This window comes from Manacus candei, unplaced genomic scaffold (genome assembly GCF_025592945.1).
Source record: "Manacus candei isolate 608988 ecotype Guabito, Panama unplaced genomic scaffold, ASM2559294v1 h1tg000037l, whole genome shotgun sequence".
Taxonomy (NCBI): Eukaryota; Metazoa; Chordata; class Aves; order Passeriformes; family Pipridae; genus Manacus; species Manacus candei.
In genome coordinates this window covers 12,753,511-12,775,994 of record NW_026138085.1, presented here as the reverse complement: position 1 = coordinate 12,775,994, position 22,484 = coordinate 12,753,511, and the positions used below count along the sequence as shown (strand labels likewise).

Below are 22,484 nucleotides of genomic sequence, written 5' to 3'. Positions count from 1 at the left end.
GCTTCAGTATCTTCCTGTTCAGAACCCCAACCTGCAGCAGGAAAAATAGCCAGGGTGTTTTTTGGTTGCTACCACACCAACTGGGGGTGAGGGCATCTGTTTTGAGGTGCAAAGGATGCTGCTGCTGTAGTGATGTTTTTATAAAAGAGGAATTACCTGCCCTGCTATTGCTTTGTGGAGAGATGTCCAGGATCCCCTTTGCAGAGTTTATTTTGGATGGGCTTTCGTGCTGGGTCACTGGGCTTATGTTAAACTTTGTAAAAGTCTGCAGTACTGATTTATGAACTGTCAGATTGCAGCGTGGCTCAGGCTATAAATAGCCGGGGGTGTGGGGGGAAGGATATTAATGCTGAACGTGGCCCTATGCCAATCCACTGTCTGTATCTTTAGCTGCAAGGCATAGCAGGGAAGGGGTTAGGCAGCGTTCAGGGATGTGGTGGTGGGGAGGAAGTCATTTTTACAGGGTGAAATCCATCTCTGACTGCTCCGTGTCATAGATACATGCGGGATGGACATTACACAAACAAATGGAAAGCTATGGCTGCCTGGCCCAAAACGGCTGCTCCCGCTCCCTCCTGGCTCTCCTGGGGCTTCCCTGCACCAGCACCTGCTGGGGAGGAAGGATCTGAGAACTTCCAGGCCTTTCTCCTCCTTTGCAGGACTTGGCCCTCAAGGTGTGTTAGAGAATGCCCCTGCGGAGCTGCCGGGGCCGCGTCTGGCAGAGGTGCCTTGGTGTGAGAAGCTCCCTTCACCCACCCCCACTGGGGATTTCCTTCACGTGTGTGGAGCCGGGTGAGCACCGGCAAGCCTGTGACAGCCCAAGGAGACGCAGCCACAGGCGAGAGGCCGCTGGCTGTTCGCTGTTAGGGGTCCGCAGCCCTCCCAGCACTGGGTGACCCCGACCCTCAGCACATGGCTCCCCCGCCGCCATGTTGGGCGCCGTCCCCCTCCCTCCAGCAGGGGGCGGTGCGGAGCCCCGCGTGGTGGCCGCTGCCCCTTTAAGGCGGCTGGCGGGGGCCTGTCAATCAACGCCCGCCGCGCCCTCCCATTGGCCCGTGCGCCCCGCGGGGCCCGCCCCCGCCCATAACGGGGTTTACCAGCGGCTTCTCAAGGGCGCTGCACTGCGGCTCAACCACACTGCGGCGCCTGGGGGCGCCCGGAGCGTCGTTCTATTGGCTGAAGGGGAAATCAATCGGATCTCCACCGCCGCCCATTGGCTCGGCTGGCTGTCAGTCACTCCTACCGCCCCGCCCAGCCCCGCCGCGTGGTTGGCTGGCTGCACTGCCTCTTAGCGCTCCGCCCGCCTCTTTCCCGCCGCGGGCCAACCGGCATCCGAGTGAGGGAGGCCGCCGCGCTGCGATTGGCCGGGGCGCTCCCGCCGGGATAGGCTGCGCGCCGGATATATGTAGCCGGCGGCTGAGCACGCCGCTGCGTGAGGCGCTTTTCGTCCGCTGGGCCGGCCTGTGGTGAAGCGGCGCCTCCCGCTCCCGTCCCGCTCCGCCCGCAGGTGAGGGGGGCGGGAGGTCGATATGGGGGGTCACCGGCGCGGCCGCGCCTTCCCGCGGGGGCCGTGGGCCGCACGCCCTGGGCCGAGGCGCCCCCCACCCCTGTAGGCCGCGGGCCGGTGCTGCTGGCGCGCCAACAGCCCCCCCCCCCCCCCCCCCCCCACTCTCCCGCCCGGTCCCCGCCGCGCTTTGTGCCGAGCGCTCTCCCCGTCCCGGGCCGCGGCCCCCGCGGGGCTCCGGAGCCGTCCCGGTGCCGCGGGACTCCTAGCAGGAGCGGTGCGATGGTGCGGGGCTGGGGGGGCGGAGGGGGGTCGGCTCTCGCAGGCCCGCATTGTGCGCGGCGGGCTGTGCGGGGCCAGCTTTGTTCTCGGATGTGCGGGCGCGGGGGCGCCTCGCCCTCCGCCTTTGGGTTTTCTTTTGGGTTTTCCTTCGCAGAGGTGGGATCGGGGAGGGGCCCACCCAGGGCCGGCCGAGGGGTTCCCGTTCCATGTGGGGATCGATGGGCAGCGCTGGGCGCTCGCACGGCCCCGGCTCTGTTTGTCAGCTCGGGGGGGTCTCCCTTGCTGGAACTTTGTAGGTGAAAGGAGTCATAAGTCGACCCAGGAGAGCGTGTGTTTTAACCTGAATTACCGCATGACCTTGGCTGAATCCGAGCTTAAGCCAAGATTTAAATGCGAAGTAGTTCTTGTATGAGGAGTCTTCCAGCCTCTTGTAAGGCCCCAGATACACTTGCTGGAGAAAAACCAGAGAAAAGGCTTCAGTATACTTCCCAGTACCTCTTAGTGTTGATTTGGATGATCCGATGTGTTCCACTTTCTCCACGCGCTTACCTGGTGATCTTTTATATTAGGGCTTGCACGCACATAATAAGTGTTCTTTACAAAGAAAACGGTTTTTTTCCCCTACAATCGGGTGAAAGCAGCATTTGCAGCGAGCCGCCATGTTTCCAGTGTGTGCTATTTTTGGCGAGCCCGTGCTCTCACAGCCAGGAGTGACAGCTTTAGGAAATGTGGACACTGCTACCAAGCTTTGGAAGCTGATGCTTCCAGGTGCCATAAATCAAACGTGGGGAGTGCGTGTGTGCTGGATTGTTCTTAGCCAAGAAGACTTTTTAGATTGATGTCATAAAGGGAAATGCAGAAGTTGACAGACGAAAACTGCATCTCACCTTTTCTAAAGTCTTCCCTTTGACTAAATTTTCACTTTTCTTATTCACTCTCTGTAAAGAATAAGCCAAATGATTTTGCTAGAGCTCTGTGATACTTCAGTGATGCTGGTTGCTGGCATATTCTCAGCCTGTGAATTGAACTCACCTTTTTTGAGGTGTTTCAGTCAGTATATGTAATGTTGTCAAGCTGTGAGTCTAGTTTTAAAAGAAAAAACATTAGTGGATTGCATATATCGCTAAATTGAAGGCTGGCTGTACATATTCACATGCATAGGATCTTAAATCCTTGTCTTTATGATGGAGATCTCACGACCTTTTTGATAGCATCACGTGTTCCAGGGACTAGTTTGCCTGAAAGGCAGCGTTAAAACCTGCTAGAAAATGTAACTGTATAAAGTCTCTTAGAAAAATAATTAAAGCAACTTTGGAACCTTCGCAAATGTGTTTCTTATTTTTATATATTAAATACAGTAAATTTATACGTTTACATACAGTAAATGTTTTCTAAAATCTTAAAAAGTCTTGTATGCATTAGATGGTAAACAGTGGCCTCCAGTTCTTGACTGGTGATAATTGGGCAACTGCCTTTTTTGGTAGGTTTTGTTCTTTTAAGTGTGAACTCCTTAAGTTGAAGACTTGGATAATTGAAATCAAAGTTGTAGACCTGGTGGACAAGACTTTGTCTATGTGGATCAAGTGCACACATCAGGATCTTCTGTAGAGATCCTTTGCATTTGCAGTCTAAGAAACAACAAAATGTACAAGAATACTTGTGTGCATTGTGATTGCAGGACCACTGCTCTGCTGCTCACTTTGCTGCTGGCACAGTGGCAAAGATTCTGTTTATAACTAAGATGTTCAAACTTCATCAGTTATGTTGAACTCCACCAGTGCCACTGAGCCAGCAGCAAAGTGAGCAGCAGAGCAGTGGTCCTGCAATCACAATACACACAACTGATGAATTTTGAATGTCTTAGTTATAAACAGAATCTTTGTGCACCCCATGAAACGGCAAACTCTTCAGTTCAGAACATTGGTGCTTTATTTTTCACCTTGCAGTTGTAGGGCAGATATACCAACCAACACTTTTTATGAAGTAAAATAAAGTGAAGGTGGTGTTTCTGTAAGTACGTGTTGATATTTCTGTTTGTAACAACAGTAGCTGATGAGAGAGCACTCATAAGATGAGCATAAATGGCCTGTGTGAGTTAGAAAACATTTGAGTTGATTATTCTAATTTTTAATATTAGCACCTGGGCTTTCCTTGTTGTCTGACTGAGGAAGGTGATGAATAAAGAACCAAAGAGGAAATCAAAGTGGAGCAGGACTTTAGCAGGGTGGTGCTTGTCGCTGTGCTGGCCGTAGTCTGCTTAGAACAAACCAAAAGTAAAAGTGATAATTTGGTCTAGGAGACTGGATGCTTCTTTACAGGTAGTCATATAAAATCTGCAGAGTTGAAGTAATTATTAACTTCTTGGTGTAACTGCTGATAGACTTGATAATCTGAAACTATCTCACTGAGTAATTAGAGGAAAACCTTAAAAATTCTGATCTTTAGGTACTGTAAAAGAATCCTTAAGACTTTGCAGGCAGTGAATGTTACATTGGCCTGAGGTCCTAGTTTTGCTGTATGAAGTCTGGGCCTCTTCCAGGAAGACATGGCTGTTGGAGTGCTGCTTTCAGAGCAGGAGCCTGGGAGCTGTCAGTCATGTACGAATAATCTGTGATGAACCTGACTCCTTGCTGAGGCAAACGTGCAGTGCTGCCTTCTAAAATGCTGGTGGCTGTCTTCCATTTTCCTGTGCTCTGCCTTGTACTGTTTTTTCTCGTTTCAGGACTGCTCTAGGACTGACTTTGTTTTGTTTTTAGTGTAACAGTGCCATGATGGATCAGTCCTAAGTGCTAGGATACAGTTGATCTATGAAGTTAAACTCCTCTGTGACTTAAGTGGGTAGAGGTGAAAGAGTTGACTCTCTTTACAGTTATCTGTTGATTGGCATGCAGAAAATATTTTGTTAAATCTTAATCCTGGTGGTTTTAATCCAAATGGGAGTGAGCTTGAATTTCACTGTAATGTCTGTGTAGCTCGGTGTTCTGATCTGCCTCTTCCGACTGCTGATGAGTAACTTTTGCTTTTTTACTTTAAGAAGCTGCAGTGGAGCCAAATGGAAAATTTGCAGACCTAAGAGAAGACGACTGGACCTGCTGCCAACTTCATGGAGATGTTGGAGCAGCTCTTGGATGTCAAAACAAAACCTGTTCTAATGGCAAAATCACAGGGTCTAAGTAGCTGCTTTATCGTGAAGCAGGCTGGAGAGCAGTACAGGCAGAAAGCCGACTGTTATTTTTCATTTAAAAAGAGTAAACAAACCATTCAGACTAGCACTGTCCTCCCACCCTTTAGGATGAGATTTGCATTTAAAATGTAGTTTTGCAGAAAAACATTATTTCTAATTGTAGGGTAAATGAGGTTGGAATAGGTCCAGTTAGAAATGCAAGTCCTTCACCCAGGTTTGAGAGAGAGCATATTTAGGAGAATCTGATTTTAGGATTATTAAAAATGTGGAATATCTCTGTAAATTCTCAAGGCTTTGAGTTTTCAGAGAACTCAGATTTTTAGGAGGAGTTCATTTTGGACTTCTGTCAAATCACAAGGGCCATGTGTTTTTCTGTAATACTAAATGCAAGAGCTCTCTTTTCTTGAGGATATGAAGTATTGCTATTTGGGCTCAGGGCAGATCTCTTTGGCTTAATGTTACAGCAGGTAACTGCTGGATAGAATTGAGGATTGTGTAGGAATTTGGAAGCCAGGTGAAATAGCTTTAAAAAGGAAGAAAGAAAAAACAAACCCACACCAAATTAGGCTCAGCACTCAGAGAAGGCAAAGTGTTTTGAGGCAAGAATAAAAAAAACCCACCAGTTTAGTGAGAAATTCTTATCATCACTTTTAATAGGAATATTTCAAGATTCTTTTAGGTTGGATTCTTTTTTTTTTTTTCCTCCCCTTGTAAACAGGGCCTATTTTGCTGTTTGCCTTTGGACCTTTTTGCTCTTAACTACAGGAATAGTGTCTGATATCATTTTCCTTAGCCAGATGAATGTCCATTCCTTACTGTACATGTATAGATGCTGATCTCAACTACCCTAAATTACACTTTAGGTAGTCTTAGTATTTTTTTTCCTCTGCTTTTGAACGTAGTGCTCTAGAAGATGCATTTCTCCAAAATGGTCTCTGTTCTTTTAGATTCCGAATAATAGCATTAGAAATTTTCAGTTTGTCTCTCTCTTGCTTGGTAGAGCTGAAAAATCCAAGGAGCTCTGAATTTTTGTCTAAAAAATGGCGGACTCCATCGTATCCATCAACTTGTGGATCACACTTAGGTTTGTTAGCAGAAACACAGGCAGACTTCTACAGTGACAGCTCTTCAGCAGTTGCTGGTTTGTTTATTTGTATTCTCACAGTGTTTGAAGGGCTGTGCATTGCTGCTGAGTAAGGCTTCCCATCTGCCACTGGCAAGCAGAGGGGTTTTTCAGTACTAGAATGGGCAGTGCTGAATGCAGTTCTGAATTATTTTTTAATCTTGTGATGTTTTCCTTGTGCTTAAATTTGGTTTGATTGCTTGGATGCTTTCATTAGAAAATAGTTAAGCTTCTAACTTAGTTTTTCTTGTCCACATGTTGGTGTAATATGTAGCTTCTCTAGAGTGTCCCTCATCAATGTGTCTCAAAGAGCTTCAGAAGGGGCTCTGCCTTTCTGCTGCATCTGGGTAATTTAAGCACAGAGAAAGCTGTTTGCCTGATGATTCTGGTTGCTGTGTGATTATTTTTTCAGGATCCAGCTCCCTGTAACAGCTCAAGTATCTAATGAATGTAGGCACTGCCTGCCTGTGTAGGTTGTGTGGGTCATACAGTGGTCATGAGTCACTCGTGAATGGAGAAAGGGCTGTGCTAAGTTTGATGGTCCAGTTCCATGTTCTATTGGGTGTTGGTTTTGAAGATTATTAAAGGTTTCCCTGTCTGCATGATATGTCTGGCACTTCACACTGCTCTGAAGTGCCTGCTTCTGGAAGTTCCTAGTGAATATGTTTATGTTATGGACTATCTTAATGTTTCCAGGAGTTACTAGTTAGAGTTGGATGCTGGTAGCCTCACAACTTGCTCCAGTTTGATCCTCAAATATTTAATTATTTATTGGGTAAGTTACCCCATCACTGAGCTTTCAGACTGTGGCTTTCAAGCATCTTGCCTCCTGTGAAACAGTTCTGCCTTTAAGATAATTTCTTCCAGGCAGAAAATACTTTCCCTCTGGATCAGTCAAAATAGAAAAAAGACGAACTGGTTACAGGTAGGCAGCTGTAGTGGTTTCTGTACAAAATACAGGCTGTGTTGCTGTGACACTGTTCCCTGTGACATTGTCTACCTCTGCATCCAGAGGGAGGCAAGTAATGAGACCTATTTTTTTTTAAAGCACATTAGTGTTTTGGGACTTCAGCTGCCCACTTATTTGAGGTGCATTTTCAGCTCTCCGTAGTCTAGGCTTGGGTCAACAACTGGATTGTTTTGGGTTTCTCTTTTCCCCTTGGATAGTTAAGGCTGTATTAAAATAAGGGTATCTTGTTGTATCTTGAGTCTTGTAGTGCTTTTAAATACACATTTGCTTGGGAAGGTTAACAGCACTTTTCTTACTTGAGAGCAAGGTGGTGTGATGATATAAATCCCCAATTGAGATGGGCCCTGGAATTTGCCTAAGGGTGCAAGTTTAGCTTGTTGGTGTTTCACTCTTCATGCTGTAATGTTTTAAATTGTGGTTCACACAGGTACCAGCTTCTCTTTTGTTGCTCAGTCAGCAGCAAGAGCAGCTGCTAGCCATGTAAAATGTATGGAGAGTTGGAATTAGCTGGAATTGATTTCCTTTTGTTGTTGAACTTTCAATCTACATCATGCTTCTTACAGGCATAATAGGCGTTTTCTTCATGACTTTATTTGTACTGGCAATTTTTTTTTTGTCCAAAACAGCAGTAGTAACTGTTTCTAGTGCTCGTTATTCTGTCTAGATAAATGGTTTGTGGCTTTGAACTTGTTCACCTGTTGCTAAGCAACTTGGAGAAATCCCAAATGACACTTAATTAGGCAATCCTGTTAACTATTGACCAGACCTTTAATTTCAAGCAAAACTGCTGTTTGTCTGACTTGTAGTGTGTTGTGTTTGGATACAGACATCTCTTTTGTTTGTGAGCTTCTCTGGGTGTTTTTTCATTTTCAGAAAACGTTTTTAAGTTAAGGAACTCACTGATACCAGAATGAGGGTATAAAGTTATGTGAAAAGTTTGACATTCTGGTTTAGAGGGGAAAGATGCCTTCATCTGTGTAATACATCAGTCATACTGTCAGAATTGCTTTTGAATAGTCAGTGGTAAAGTTCTGGAAATGAACAATCTGAATTATATTTGATAGAAAATTGATGAAGTTGTTGGAAATAGTGTAACAGCTCTAAGAGAATATTTTAGTTGGTTAAACCTGTAATTAAAGAGTGAGGGGGCAACATGATTGTTTTGGTAACTTGTAAACTGCAATTTATAGAGATGGGAAGGAATGGAGTATCAAATGTCACCTTATAGCACTGAACAGCCAAAGGCCACAGTGAACTGCTGTGTAATATTGCAGTCAGAGCTATGATGCACTGTGGTAACTTTGGCTTTTTTGAGACTGTTTTTTGAATTGAAATGCAAGTCAAAACTACAGAATTGAAGGTGGCAGAGAACAAAGACATAAGGATAATGTTAGAAACACACCAGAGCCTGTTGACATTATGATTCAGTTTTAACTTGTCGTTTTATTTCTGATGTTTTTCTTGACAGAAGATGTTTAAAATTGCTACACACTTTGGGACGTGAAATTTGGGATTTTCTAACTTCCATGTTTTATTTCAATGTCTTTTGGTCCTTTGGCTTGTTGTATCAGGCCAAGGGGGGTTTGCCCGAATCTTGGGACAAATTGTCCTGAGAGCTTGAACATCCTGTGGTGTGCATAAGACAGGCTTCTGTAGTCTGAATCTGTTTCTACTAGACTTCCTACACAAAACTCCTTGTCTGGTTTAAAAATTAAAAAAAAACAAAACAAAACCAACTAAAAAATGGATTTGGGACAGCAATGATTAGTTTACTTTCACTGTGTTGCAGTTTGGTAAGAAAATACTGACCAGTGCTAGCTGTTGGATGTTGAGTCCATTTTTCTGAATGCTAATATACTAATAGGTTTTGTGGACCTAAATCTGAATTTGCTAATATGGAATTTACATACATGGCTCTAATTTACATAACAGTATTTTAGAAATTCAGTGCCTGACACTGATTTTCTGCCAAGTGGGAGCATTGTAACAGATGGTGGAATTTTCCACCAGCCAGGTGATAACCACTGTAAAGGAGGTATTTGTCTTCCTGTAAGTCCTTGGCTTAAGGAAGAGGTTTGGTTATGCTGCAGAATTGTCCTAGAGTATTTTTTACAATTTAACTTATCCAATTTGTTGTCATATGGAGTAATATGAATGCATGATTATGAATGAATCTTAAATAATCTGATTTTCAGCTTTTCCTGTCAATTTTCACCCTTTCATCATTATGTCAATTGACAGGAAAATGTGTGGATAAGCTTCTGTCAGGAGTAACGTAGTGACAGTTCAAGCATTTGGTGCTATTATGTGCCGTGCAATAGAAATGTAGTATAAAGTATTTGCAATTCTTCTTGGACTGGGGAGTAGTGGAGTAGTAAATTGCTCTTGAATGGTAGGGAGCAAATATTCTCTCAGGAGATGCTTGGCTTCTGTCATTCAGGTTGTGCTGGCTGGAGAACAAGAACAGATGGCAGCTGGCAGCGTAGCAGCAGGTGCAGCAGCAGTAAAACCAGATTGTTGTCCTCTGATTAGGTCATGTCAAGGTTTTTACCATTTCTTTTCAGATTTGCTTGATGATGACTGGGCACTCTGCTATTCCTTTTTGCATGTCAGAAGTTAGTTCTCGTGGATTTTTCACCCTTAGCAGTAGGGAAGTTCATTTATGTATTTTTTTAAAGCATATATGACACACATGATCAACACAAGCAACTTCACTTTCAGTGTTTCTCCAGACCAGCCTGGAGGATGATGTGCCTGTGGGTTAATACAGGTGAGGACTCTCACTGAAGAACAGGAATCTGGAAGAGCTGTTGGTAAATGAGCTGTTGAGATTTGAGTGCTACAGTTTGCCTTTATGTGAGGATGTCAAGCTTTGTATGTTCATATTCTAGAAGCAATTGAAAATAATTATCAGAAGAGCCTCATTATCAGAATTGAGTAGAAAACCTGCCTGTTGACATCTACAGAAATAAGCTTGAATTCCAGGGAAATGAGTTTTTACAAAGAAATTAAGTGTACCTCCAATCATTTCACAGCACAGAAGCAAGTTTTTTAACTGTTGTGGAGCAAATAGATCTTGCACTGTCAGTTCAGTTGACTGGATCTAAACTGTGCAAATCTTCCCTGTCTGCCATTTTCACTCCTACTGCTTTAGGGTTGGCCTGCTCCTAGTACTGGTAGAGCTTCACAAGTGCTTGAGAGGAAACAAAGTGGTATCCACCATTTAGCCTTACTTTAGCTTTACCGTTTTTTTCTTATTGTCTGATAATATTTTATGAGGATCTAATTTAACATGCACTAGAAGGCAAATGAGTTCATATCTTGGAGGTGTTTGTCACTTCGGACTGTGCTGGGTGTTGGAAGTCTGTAATACATTATGCTTAGAGTTCAAAATCTGCTTCATAACCACAGATAGTGGAACCTTCCTGAAATGAAAGTGGTTTGCAGAATCTGAGCTTTTCCTGCGGGCCAGACCCAACCAGGGACTATCGCTTTCTTTCTTCGTGGTTAGCTCTTGAAAATATCTTCAAACAGCTGAAAGCTTCTGAATGTTTAGAAGAGCCTTTTTCAGTTCTAGGTCATATTTGGTCTTATTCTTTCTGGACATTATCATGTAAATAATATCTCCTTGTATGGTGGTGGGACACACATGTCCTACTGGAAGAGAGGGCATTTGTGTATTCATCCTCTGGAGCCCATCAGATCTTTTTCCCTGTGTTTAAACCTAACAAAGTGCATTTTAGAAATAGGATGGGAAGACTTATTTTTTTATTTTTAAACTTACAAAGAGGTACCTGTGTGTGGTTGTATTAAAAGCAGAGCAAAACACATCAATTTATGTGAAATTATAGCTCTCTTTCTTGTCATTATTAGCTGTCTTGTTACATCTTCTGGTTTGAACCCTTAGTGCATACCTCCCAGTGCAGGAATTTGTGTATCTCCAGCAAAGCTGGATGCAGTGCATGCTGACCACTGCTGGGAGCTGGGGTGTAATCACATCCTTGGATATATTGTCTGTTCTGCCAGTGTGGTTAAACACTGCCTTGTGTGTTTTGATTATGGTGTGTTGGGTGTTTGACCATTGTTTGATATGTGTGGAATTTGCCAGGTTCATTTGGACTTAGCTTTCTCCAAAATACCAGCTTCCATGTCATCTTTTTATGTCTGTTCATCTCTTTGGGGCTTAAGGTTTCTGTTTTGCATTCCTGATCCATCTGGTTGTGACTTCTTTGCAGCTCTCTATATGTTGTGTGTTTGCAATTGTCACTAGTAACACACAGAGGCTGTCTTTTGGAGCCCTGGTCTGTTGTCCTTCTTGGCATCTGAAGGACGACTTCTTTGAAATCCATTAAATATAATGAGTGTCAAACATCTAAGATCCTTGGATGAGCTGGTACAAGGCTTAGTACAAGTATATGGGAGAGACATCTTTTTTTTTTTTCCCTTTTGCTTTGTTCAAGGGATAGTTTTGGTCAGCTTAGTTTTCCTGGGATACAGGATGCTGTTGGGTATTCTGACAAGAGAAAACCTATCCTAATGTAACTGCCTTGGCATGAACTTTGCAGACTCCATCTGGATTAGGCTCTGCTAGTTTGGCTTCCTTTCCCCCCCATTCCAGATTCCATGCCCAGTTTGGTCCTGGTTTCCCCCATTCTTTGATGTCACCGATTCTTGGAGCTGTGTATAGTTATGCAATATTAAATAAAAGGTAATTAAATGATGGCTCCTGAATTGCTTTTTAGAGGGCTCTGCTGAGTAGTATGTTGGGTTTGAGTTGCACAACACACCTGTAGTATTTACCTGTGGAATTTGCATATGATGTGTTTGGAAAGGAGTGTGTAGCAGAAGAGATTGGGGGTCAGTAGTGAGGAGAAAGTTCTTTCAGCAACAAAACAGTCTAAGCCCCCATTCTGCTACTGATTGGTACAATTTAGTGTGAAGTAGAAAATCTACTTTTGTTTCTGTATAAGGTACCAAGAATATGCCCTGGTATTGGTGTATTGGTATAAATATCTGTATTGGTATTTATCCCTATGAGTTTGAACCTATTTTGTATGAGTATTTGATAATAAGGCCATGTGAGAATGTGCTTTGGTTTGGTCTGACCTGTCCTGAAGATGCATGCATTGTGTAAGCTACCTGCAAAGACTTTATTTTTGTAACATGGAAATTAGGTAGAAGGTACCTAGATGGATTTGTCCCTGGGTATGTGTGGTGCTGTTCACTTCACTGGTGCTCTGAATTTAAGCAAAAAGTGACTTGCTCCATTTGATGGAAGCAGGGGAAGAGCAGCATATATTTGTTTGTGGCATAGTAATTTTAATATAATCCGATATTCCTCTACAGTGCCTGACACTCACAGCAAGCAGTGCTGCGCTGCTGGTAAAAATAGATTGGACTTACCATGACCTTTTAAAAATGCTCCTAATACAGTAGCACAGGCTTTGCCTTAGAACATCTGACTTTTAATTCTGATTGTGAAGTCAAGTGAGGTAAGTAGAATTGGGATCGACTGTAAATGTCTTAGCCACTTAGCAAATCCTCTTGAAGAACCATACTTGCTTGCCACCTGCTTTTTACTGAGGATATGTGGGATGATTACTGGCATGTTATGAGGTGATGTCCCTCACCCAGGCAGCCTCTCTCACCACTGGTTTGGTACCCAGGAATCCTCTCCCCAGCACCAAAACACTGATGACTCTGAAAGCACGTTGGTTAAACTGCTTACTGGGGTAGAACAGTTCTGGTGTGTGTGCTTTCTGCTGTGATTGTGGCTTACGCGGTCAGGATGCGAACAGCGCTTTGAAAGGCTCGCGGTTTATGGAGCTTTTGTTTTTTCCACAGTTTTCAGTTGACCAAAGAAATGGTGATGGAGAAGCCAAGTCCCCTGCTGGTCGGGCGGGAATTCGTGAGGCAGTACTATACCCTGCTGAACCAAGCACCTGACTATTTGCACAGGTAAAGCTCTGCTTCACTTTGATCTCTTTTTCTGTGTGGATTTCTCCATTTGTGTGTTAAAAGTGGTGAATGAGCTTATCACCGTGTCTTGGCTTGCTGAATTTGGACACTTAAAATCTGATTTATTTGAGCCAGACTCTGGGTGTAGTTTGCTTTCGGTTTTGATCAGTTGGATTAAAACAGGAATAATAAAGATTACAGGAGTTCTTTAAATATCTGAGTTCTGGCTGTTATTGAAATGCTGCTAGACATGTATTCTAAGCAGAAAGGAAGAAAATGTAAATCAAAAACGTGTTGCTTGCTTCTTCTAGTTGTAATCAATATAAATTGAAGTTGGATAAACATTATTTAGTTAAGCATTTCTCTAGTTTTGCCTTGATACAATGTCCCCAGCCTACGAGGAAACAAGGAAAATGTTGTATGCTTGTGTAGTGGTATCTCTCAGGATTCATACCAGCAGCTCTTTCTTAAAGGAAAGTCAGGGAAATGAGGAATATATAGCAAACTACAATCTGTTATCTAAACAAATCAATCCCCTGTGATTTGACAGGTATCCTATGTTCTGGAACTAACCTCGTTTATGAAGATGTGCTTTGTTTTGCTGTGCTTTGAATAGCCAGACAAACAATTTCTAAAACCTTCATCCCTCCAATCTCAGGAACACCTATTCAGAGTGTTTCTCCGCTTAGGTGGACAGCTGACCTTGTCCATTTGGGTCAGAGGAAAGTTCACAGTGTGCCATGGAATTCAGTTCTAGTCTTTTATCTGCTGGCAGAGTGCAGCCCTGCGATGCTTATGGCATTTTAGCTCATAATCCCTCAGTTACAGAAAGGAGGATTGACCTGCAGTGCTTTACTGTACATGAGCGAAACAGTACCACTGCTCCTTGCTCAAACCTGAAATAGAACTTGAGGGGAAGCCTTTCAGCACTCCGGGTGTTGAGGGTTTTATGTTACTTTGGGGACCTTGTACAGAAAGGGGATGATGGGAATGGATCGTTAGCTCCTGTGAGACTTTGGTTTTGGCTGTTAGTACATGGGTCTCTCAGCTTACATGGGAGAACTTTGCATTTTCCCCCCACCCCCAAATTGCTAGCAGGATTATGGGATTGTATGGCTCTATTCCAGTGATTCAGACAGAAAACTTGCTTGAGAGTGTATTATTCATAGTGTACTGTAATGTAGAGGCTTAACGTTCTTACATAGCAAAGCTTAGCGTTTAAATATTTCTTTACAACAGGTTTTATGGAAAGAACTCTTCCTATGTCCATGGTGGCTTGGATTCCAATGGAAAACCAGCTGATGCAGTCTATGGGCAATCTGTAAGTACTTAAAAAAAAAAAGGCTGTTCTTTCCTTCTGTTTTGTCACCTTTGTGGTTGACAAGAGAAATATATCCAGCTGTGATTCATCCCCCCTCTGTCCAAGTGCTTTCTAGAAAAAAAACCCCAAAAAAATAAACTGTCTTAACTGTAAACAGCAATAGTTAGGCAAGATTTATTGGGAAGCTCATAATGTAAAATTGCTTGCAAAGCAAACTTAGAAAGGATGCTGCCAAGCTTTCTCTCCCGACTTAGGGAATATATTCTAAACTAGTATTTTATGGTTTTGCTTTCTTTGAAAACTGTTAACAAGCAGAAGTGGCTTCTGTATTGTAACCCATCTGTAACCATCCTTTCCCAGGACATCCACAAGAAGGTGCTGTCATTAAACTTCAAGGATTGCCACACAAAGATCCGTCACGTCGATGCTCACGCCACCCTCAACGATGGTGTTGTGGTGCAGGTGATGGGGGAGCTCTCCAACAACATGCAGCCCGTGCGCAGGTTCATGCAAACCTTTGTGCTCGCACCCGAGGTACGCTGTCCTGAGGGCCTGGGGTGTTACAGTGCTTCTGGAACCCTGTCAGGATCCATGAGCTCTGTCTGGTTCACTGTTGGAATCTGCAGGGTTAGGCTGGGGTCGTAGCTTGCCACTAAACTCAGCAGTAGCGTTCTGAAAATTCCTTTGGGAATTATGCTACTTCTGTATGATTGTACATTAACCTTGGATATCAAAATTAGAGTTGTAAATATCCTGACTTTTGACTCCTAGTGTGCAATTTTTTCTTGAGCATATTAAAGTTATGTTATCTTTGCTTTCCTCCCCCAGCAACTGGTCACTGAAAAGAACTAGTAGAAAAAGGGGAATGTTTCCTGTCATTTGAAAACATGGGTTCCAGATTTCCTTGTTGTATAAAGTGCTGATTTAGTATTTGAAGTGGCATTTTTAAATAGTCAACATTTTTTAACAAAGTAGTTCACAGAATTGAAAATGATAATGAAAAAGGAGCATTGCAAGATTATATTCCAGTATGACTTGGACATAAGAATTTATACTTTTGACAGTAGGAAGTTGTCATTCATGCTTTTTCAGTGTTGTGAGCTATTGGAATTAAAGCACTAATACAATTTTTTCCACTGTTTCATGCAAACTTGTTACTGTCATGTGTCTGTCTTATTTTCCTACCTCACATAACATATTTTGTCAAAAGAGGCAAATTTGGATTAATCTTAGGTGGGAAGGATGATTTGTTTCTTGTTTTCACTTCATTTCAGTTCTTGCATTACTGAATGGATGTAATTGAATCAATTTTGCTTCTAGGGTTCTGTTGCAAACAAGTTCTATGTCCACAATGATATCTTCCGCTACCAGGATGAGGTTTTTGGGGACTCTGACACCGAGCCTCCAGAGGGTAAGTAGCAGAAATTTTTGGATGGTTCTATTGTTTAGTTTGTTTCTGTATCTATATCAACATTCTATACCCTGACCAAAGGAAATTATCTTGCTGGAGAAGACAGATCGATGTTAACTTTTGTGTGCTTGTAGGTGGTTTTATTTCCTTCCCTGTAGTTTCTTTACACTCCAGCAGGGAGTTCTGACATGCAGATGATTATTTTTCTGGCATATTCTGTTTCTATTAAAAGAATTGTAAGACTTATTTTGGCAGTTGCAGTCAGATTTGTAGGCTATAAATCTGGTTCTCTGAAGTATTTGGAACATGTTTAAACTTGGTCAAAACTGAGTAACCAAAGTGATAGTGGAAATATAAGGAAATGTCTGTTCCATGTCATATCTTGGTAGTGCTTCTCATGTGCTCTTTGGCAGAGACTTCACCTGCATGTTCTGGTAGGTGCCTTGTCTCTGAACCTCACAGTGAAGATGTGTGTGATGTATTTTTTTGCTTTTCTGACCTTATTTAGAATCAGAAGAGGAAGGGGAGGAACCTGAGGAAAGACAGCAGACACCTGAGGCTGTTCCTGATGATACTGGTGCTTACTACGAGCAGGCTGTCAGGTAATAGTATATTTATAGGTGAAACCAGATGTTGTGTAAGACAGGCTGCTTGTAGAACAGGTCAAATGAATTTATTGCTATTCATGGTCTTCCTTTTAGAGTCAAAGATTTCTGTTTATTGGTCAGCTGAAACCAATATGCTGTTAGGCTGAACATGGTTTTTTTTCGCTCTTTACAGCATAACAATGCAGATTTGCATCCCTGTGCAATGTGGCCTTATTTAGATTAACCTTGTTCTTCCTCTCATGTGCCTGACTTCTCTGTTGGACAAGTAGGATTCCTTAGCACCAGTAATAGAATAAATACAATGCCACCTCTTTCTTGCTTTTTGTGCTGCTGTATAATAGCAATGACATTGAGGAACACCTGGAAGAGACGACTGCAGAGGCAGAACCTGAGCCAGAGGCAGAACCTGAACAGGAACCTGAACCAGAGGCGCAGGAAGAAAAGTCTGAGCCAGTATTAGAGGAGTCAACTCCAGAAGAGACTGTGGAAAAGAGTCCTTCTCCAGCTCCTGCTGATCCAGCTCCTGCAGTGCAAGAGGACTCAAGGGTAATGACAATGGATGAGTCATTTCCATGATGTGGTCGCTTCATCAGTATGTTTGGCTCTCCTGTCTTTTTTCAGAGCATCCTCTCTCTGTCAAGAGAAATATCTGGAATTAAGTGTTTAAATGCTCTGATTCCTCACCCCCCCTAATTACTCTGCTTGTGACCAATTGCCTCCTTCCTATTTGTTTGTATATGATAGTAGGTTGAAATTGTAGTTGGTAATAGTTGGTTAAAATACCAGGAGCTAAGGTCAGGCTTTGTGTATTTGGTAGGTATGGGAACTGTGTGGCAGCAGGGAGAGGCTCAGATTCTTTGTTTGTAAACAGAGCTGCTGAAATTCTAAACAGATTGCAACCAACAAGCTGATTCAGAAAAATGGGTGAAATGTGACATTATTTCTACCTGGGGATATTTGTCACTCCTCAGTGTTAAGGGAGGCAGAAATGGAGAGATTGTGGCTCGTGAAACCAGTACTTTGGTTAACCTTGATGTGCTGCTTGGTCTTGGGCCACTGCTGTGTCCTGTTTCAACTCTATGTAGAATTTAGAAGTAGGGTGGAAGTGTGACTCCATTGTCATTACACAAAGTCTTTTGAATATAAATGATTTGAAGGAAGTTGCAGGGAAACTAGTGGCTGGATCCTGAATTTCAAGGACAGGTTAAAATTTGTTACTGTTATCCTGTGTCTGTTAGCTGTACTATCAGAACTATATTTCAAAAGGAGATGTAGTTGTATTATTATCTTCTTCTTTAAGACATTTTCCTGGGCATCAGTAACCAGCAAGAACCTTCCTCCCAGTGGGGCTGTTCCAGTATCGGGAATACCACCTCATGTCGTGAAAGTACCGGTCTCGCAGGTAAGAATCCAGCACCTGGAGAAGTTTGTGCTGAACTGGCTGACAGTAAATGGAGGTGGGGAAAAATATAGTGAAATCTACTTGCTTATGGATCTGACTTCTCAGACTCCAGAGACTTTAAAATTCTGTGGTTCCTGATAGACTTCTTAAAGATGTTATTCTCTGGCTTTTGGGTTGAGAAGTAGTTGTTTCTCCTGGAGGAAAACCAAGGAATGTTCATATGAGTGCTGCTTGCTTTTAGCATATAAGCCAGTGGGAGCTAACCTGTATTTTTATCACAGGTGTAAAGAACTATTATTTTTTCCTGTATTCTATCAAAAACTTGACAGCTCTTAACAACTGAACCCTACTGGTATGTCTGACACTTAACTGCTCACTGCTTTTTGAATCGATACAGCCCCGCCCTGAGGCAAAGCCCGAGTCTCAGACCCCACCTCAGAGACCTCAGAGGGATCAGCGAGTGAGGGAGCAGCGAACAAGCATCCCACCGCAGAGGGGTCCTAGGCCAAGTAAGAGAAGCTACAAAGAACAAGATGTTTTCTACTGTTTAAAGGGTTTTGGGGAAGCAATGTGATGTTTAAAGCTTTTGAAACCTCATTATTTTTGTTACTAGGCAAATGACTTGAAGTGTTTGGCCTCCTTCAGGTGATAGAAAGCAAACAGTTACAAACTTGCTAGTATAGCATGCTTACCTTTTTATATATATGAATGGATAAGTAGTGTGAATTCTGATTCTTGTATATGGTGCTAATCCTGACCATGGCTTGCTTTTCTCTTTGTTCTGGGGAGTGGCTTTTCTTAAATAAGTTTCACTTTTCTGTTCAAGTTCGCGAGGGTGAACAAGGCGATGTGGAAACCAGACGGATTGTGAGATACCCAGACAGTCATCAGCTTTTTGTTGGGAACCTTCCCCATGATGTGGACAAATCTGAACTTAAAGACTTTTTCCAAAGTAAGCTGGTTGCTTTGCTGCCCTGAGGGGTTGGGGGTTGCAGCCATAGGTGTGGTCAACAGAGCATTCTAATGTATGACCCAAGAACTTGGCTTTTCTCTTGCAGGCTATGGCAATGTTGTTGAACTCCGCATCAACAGTGGTGGAAAGCTCCCCAATTTTGGGTTTGTGGTGTTTGATGATCCTGAACCAGTTCAGAAGATCCTTAGTAACAGGGTAAATAAACTTCTAGTCAGTGCTTTTTGGTGTGTTGACAACAGACTGTGTTTTTCAGATTAACAGGGAAAGATTGTACTTGGTCCTGCTGGCCTTTCTTGAGCATATTAAAGTAGGTGTGATGTCTGTCTCTCCTGTTACCAAGGTTTGTGCAGCATTTGTACAGATGGAGTCTTTTGTCATTGAAGTAGCTTGTAACAACTTAGGTCAACATGAATTTATTCATTACAGAGCCTTTTTCTAAGGGGAAGTTGCTGAACACAGGAAGCAGCTAAATAGCTTTCAGGAAGGTAGAGAAGAGAGTCTGATTCTATGGACAAGTAGAATCTTGTTTGTCGAAGAGGTCGAAAGGAAGAAGCTGTACTGGTGTGTAGGCTGAAAACAATTGTGCTAACAAAGGCAGGAGGTACCTGCTCAGCCTGTCAGCAGTGATTGCTAATGCAGAGTGTGCACCCATGACTGCATGGTAGGCAATGAGTCTGGACACACTTAAGGAAGCACCTCTATTAGCATCCTGATCTTGATTTACCCCTGCAAGAGTCCTAGGGCTGCTGGGCTTCATGTACACTGACTCATCAGCACTGCCACGACCGCTGCTGGCATCCCACAATGAAAGGTGTCTGCCCATATGAAACGTCCCAAGCTCAGATCAAATCTCAAGGCTTAAAAATCTGCACCCAAGTTGCCTTTTCACCTTAAGCACAGAAATTTACTGGCTATGCTTCTGTGGAGTGAGGAAGCAGAGAAGAGAAAGGATGTCCTTGGTGAAGATCTGGGCTGTAAGCAAGCACATGGCAGTTTAACACACCTCCCACCCTGCTTGGAACAGCACTGAATTCTCTATGTAGTATCCACTGTGGGAATTACCTTGCAGTGCTTTGAGCAAACATGTCTGGAAACTCAAGGAGTTTTTTTCAGGATAAGGCCTTGGTAGACAGCCAGTAAAGCTAAACTTGATGTCTGCTGCCTGATGTGAAATGTGGGTGTTTACACAAAACATGGTGTGCTGGTCTTTGCCCTCCTCAAGCCATCAACTGTGCTGCACAATGTGTTCCATCCTTCAATCTGTTCTTCTACAGTCAGTTCAGCAGATGTGAATGGCTTGTCTTTCTATTGGATGAGAAAGCATTGTGCCTGTAGCAAAGGTTGGGTCATATTTTTCGTGTTCTTGTGTGGAATAATTTGAAACAAGCGAGTCCTTAGTCCTGTAGTTGGTGGATTCTTGCGGACTTCAACTTTTTGTCTGGTTGCAAATGAGATTTGTGGGATGTTGCAGTCCTGCTCCTCTTTGGTTTTGCTTCACTGAGGTTTCTCGATCAAGCAACCACTTGTCACTGCAGTTCTAAAAAAATGAGCTTGACCGAAGTGAAGGACTTGACTGACCTGTGCAGCAAGGTGGCAGAGAGGATCTGACATTCTTCATGCCATAGGAAAAATCATCTGGGACTCTGCATGGTGGTAGACTCAGTTGCCAATAGTAATAAAAGGAGATTGCTGTTAATAGTGCAAGTCCTTTTCTAAAACATGTCAGAATGCTCAGTGTTAAGCCTGAGATTGCTTTTTCAATGTCACTCCTTTGCATCTTTATACCTTCTCCAGTAGAGCCGCAAGACTGGATGCCTAGTTTGACTATTGCCATTGTTTAGTAAGCAATCCTAAAACACTTCAGTCTTTCATGGAGAGGAGGATGTGAGACAAGGTTGCAGGAATCTGCTTGACCTTGAAGAGCTACTGGTGAGTCATTACTGAAAGTCCCTTCTCTGCTTTCATTGCAGCCCATCATGTTCAGGGGAGAGGTGCGCCTGAACGTGGAGGAGAAGAAGACACGAGCTGCCAGGGAGGGTGACCGCAGAGATAACAGACCTCGTGGACCCGGAGGCACTCGTGGGGGGCTGGGAGGTGGGATTCGAGGGCCTCCACGTGGAGGAATGTCCCAGAAGCCAGGATTTGGAGCTGGAAGGGGGATCGGGCAACGCCAGTGAAGGCATCGAGGATGTTGACACAGAGGCGCAAACCCTTTTTCCTGCAGATTTGTGAATTTCAGCCTTGGGTATCTTGGAATGTGGCCCTAGCCTGTTATAGACTGCTACGTTTGATACTATTTTGGCCCCTTTTTGTTTGTGTTATGGTTCTGTGATTTATTTTTTTTCTAGTCCTTGTCCCAGATTCCAGCTTTGTGGAACAACGTTTTAGGAAAAGTGGATTTTAAAAAGAGAAGAACTGAGTTTTCTTGTTCACCTCAAACTTACGGACTGAATTTTTTTGGTACCAGTGGTTTTTCCTAAAGGAATGTCTCTACTTTTTTTCTTTTTTTTTTTTCTCTCCCCTTTCTACTGAGTTTGGGTGCATTTCAGTCAGTGGAATCATATTTCACGTGCATGCGTTCAAGAGCCTGTAGGAAAACATAGTACTTGGCAAGTATTTCAAGGGCAGAAAAAAAAAAACTATTGATGTTTCTTTGAGGGTCATATGAACATCCTCTGGTGTGGAGATATTGCCACTTGAAAAATTGACTTTCACCTTTCTCTTTGTGGCGCTGTAAGAGTGGAATAATGGGTATCTGTAGAATCTCTTTTTCTTTTGATACATGATCACAGAAAGGAATTCGAACTACTGTTTTACCACTTTGAAATTTTGGATTGTGGGATAGCTTTTAAATGTCTAGAACTTGACTCTTCAAACACTTTTCCTGAACTTGTGAAATTTTTTATTGAAATAGGGAGTTTTTTTCATGTTTAGTTTGTATTTGTATAAAAAAAAAAGCAAAATTGTTGTGCCTTCTATTTATCTCTCATTCCAGTTTTGGCAAATTGTTTTAAAAAATAAAAATAAAAAAGGTCTAGATTTGCTTTATCAAGTCAAGAGTATGTTGGAGTTTTTCCAAGGGGAAGAAGTTCTTCCTTCAGTCACTAGGTCTACTAGGTAGAGGTGGTTATAGCTAAAGTTTTTAATACCTTCTGTGCATCAGCTTAGCTGCATTTAAGTAATTGAAAAAAAGCCTTTTTTGGATGCAGAATTTAATAACTTGAACTCGAGGCTGGGCAGGTCGTGTTAGAAATGTTGCAGAAATACAACGGAAGAAGAAGCACCTCTGTCACATCCTTTACAGTTCCACCTGTTGTATGCAGTAGAGTTATTTTTGCAGTACTTCATTCCTTGCTTCTGCCAAACCTGAAGTGGATGAGATGGCATTTTTGTCAGAAGTACAGAAGGTGCCTGTCTGTCCTGGTGTCAAGATGTCGAATGGTCTCCACTGCCTCTGAAAGAAGATGAAACTGAAAGTAAAATACAGAACTGGGTAATTCCAATTCAAGAGATCCTATGAGATTGTGCTGCACAAAGCACTGTTTATGCAGTGTGTGGTGTTAAACATCTGGATGAAAACAGCAGTTTGTGTCTACACCAGACCTTCAGATCTCTTGGTAGTACAGAAGAGCTGCTTACTTCTCTGTGTCAGGTTTCATTGTGTCCATGTTTCCTTGGTTTATTACTATGACTGTGCACATGCAGTGTGTTGTCTCTTGACCTGTGCTTGCTGTAAAGCTGGAGCAGA

General features: G+C 42.9%; 1 protein-coding gene across 2 annotated transcripts; it reads left to right on the top strand.

The window, feature by feature from the left end:
* Positions 1-1,367: 1,367 nt before the first annotated feature.
* Positions 1,368-21,788, top strand: G3BP1 (G3BP stress granule assembly factor 1). 2 transcript variants are annotated; one of them, XM_051793463.1, is made up of 12 exons: positions 1,368-1,507; positions 12,908-13,021; positions 14,261-14,342; positions 14,703-14,876; positions 15,663-15,753; positions 16,262-16,355; positions 16,703-16,907; positions 17,662-17,763; positions 18,161-18,272; positions 18,590-18,715; positions 18,822-18,931; positions 20,707-21,788. In XM_051793463.1, exons 2-12 carry the CDS (start codon positions 12,927-12,929, stop codon positions 20,911-20,913), a joined length of 1,398 nt encoding a protein of 465 aa, XP_051649423.1. In that variant the 5' UTR covers positions 1,368-1,507; positions 12,908-12,926; the 3' UTR covers positions 20,914-21,788. The 2 variants fall into 2 exon arrangements, with proteins under 2 accessions (XP_051649423.1, XP_051649422.1); XM_051793462.1 differs by having other exon boundaries at positions 18,801-18,931.
* Positions 21,789-22,484: the final 696 nt, after the last annotated feature.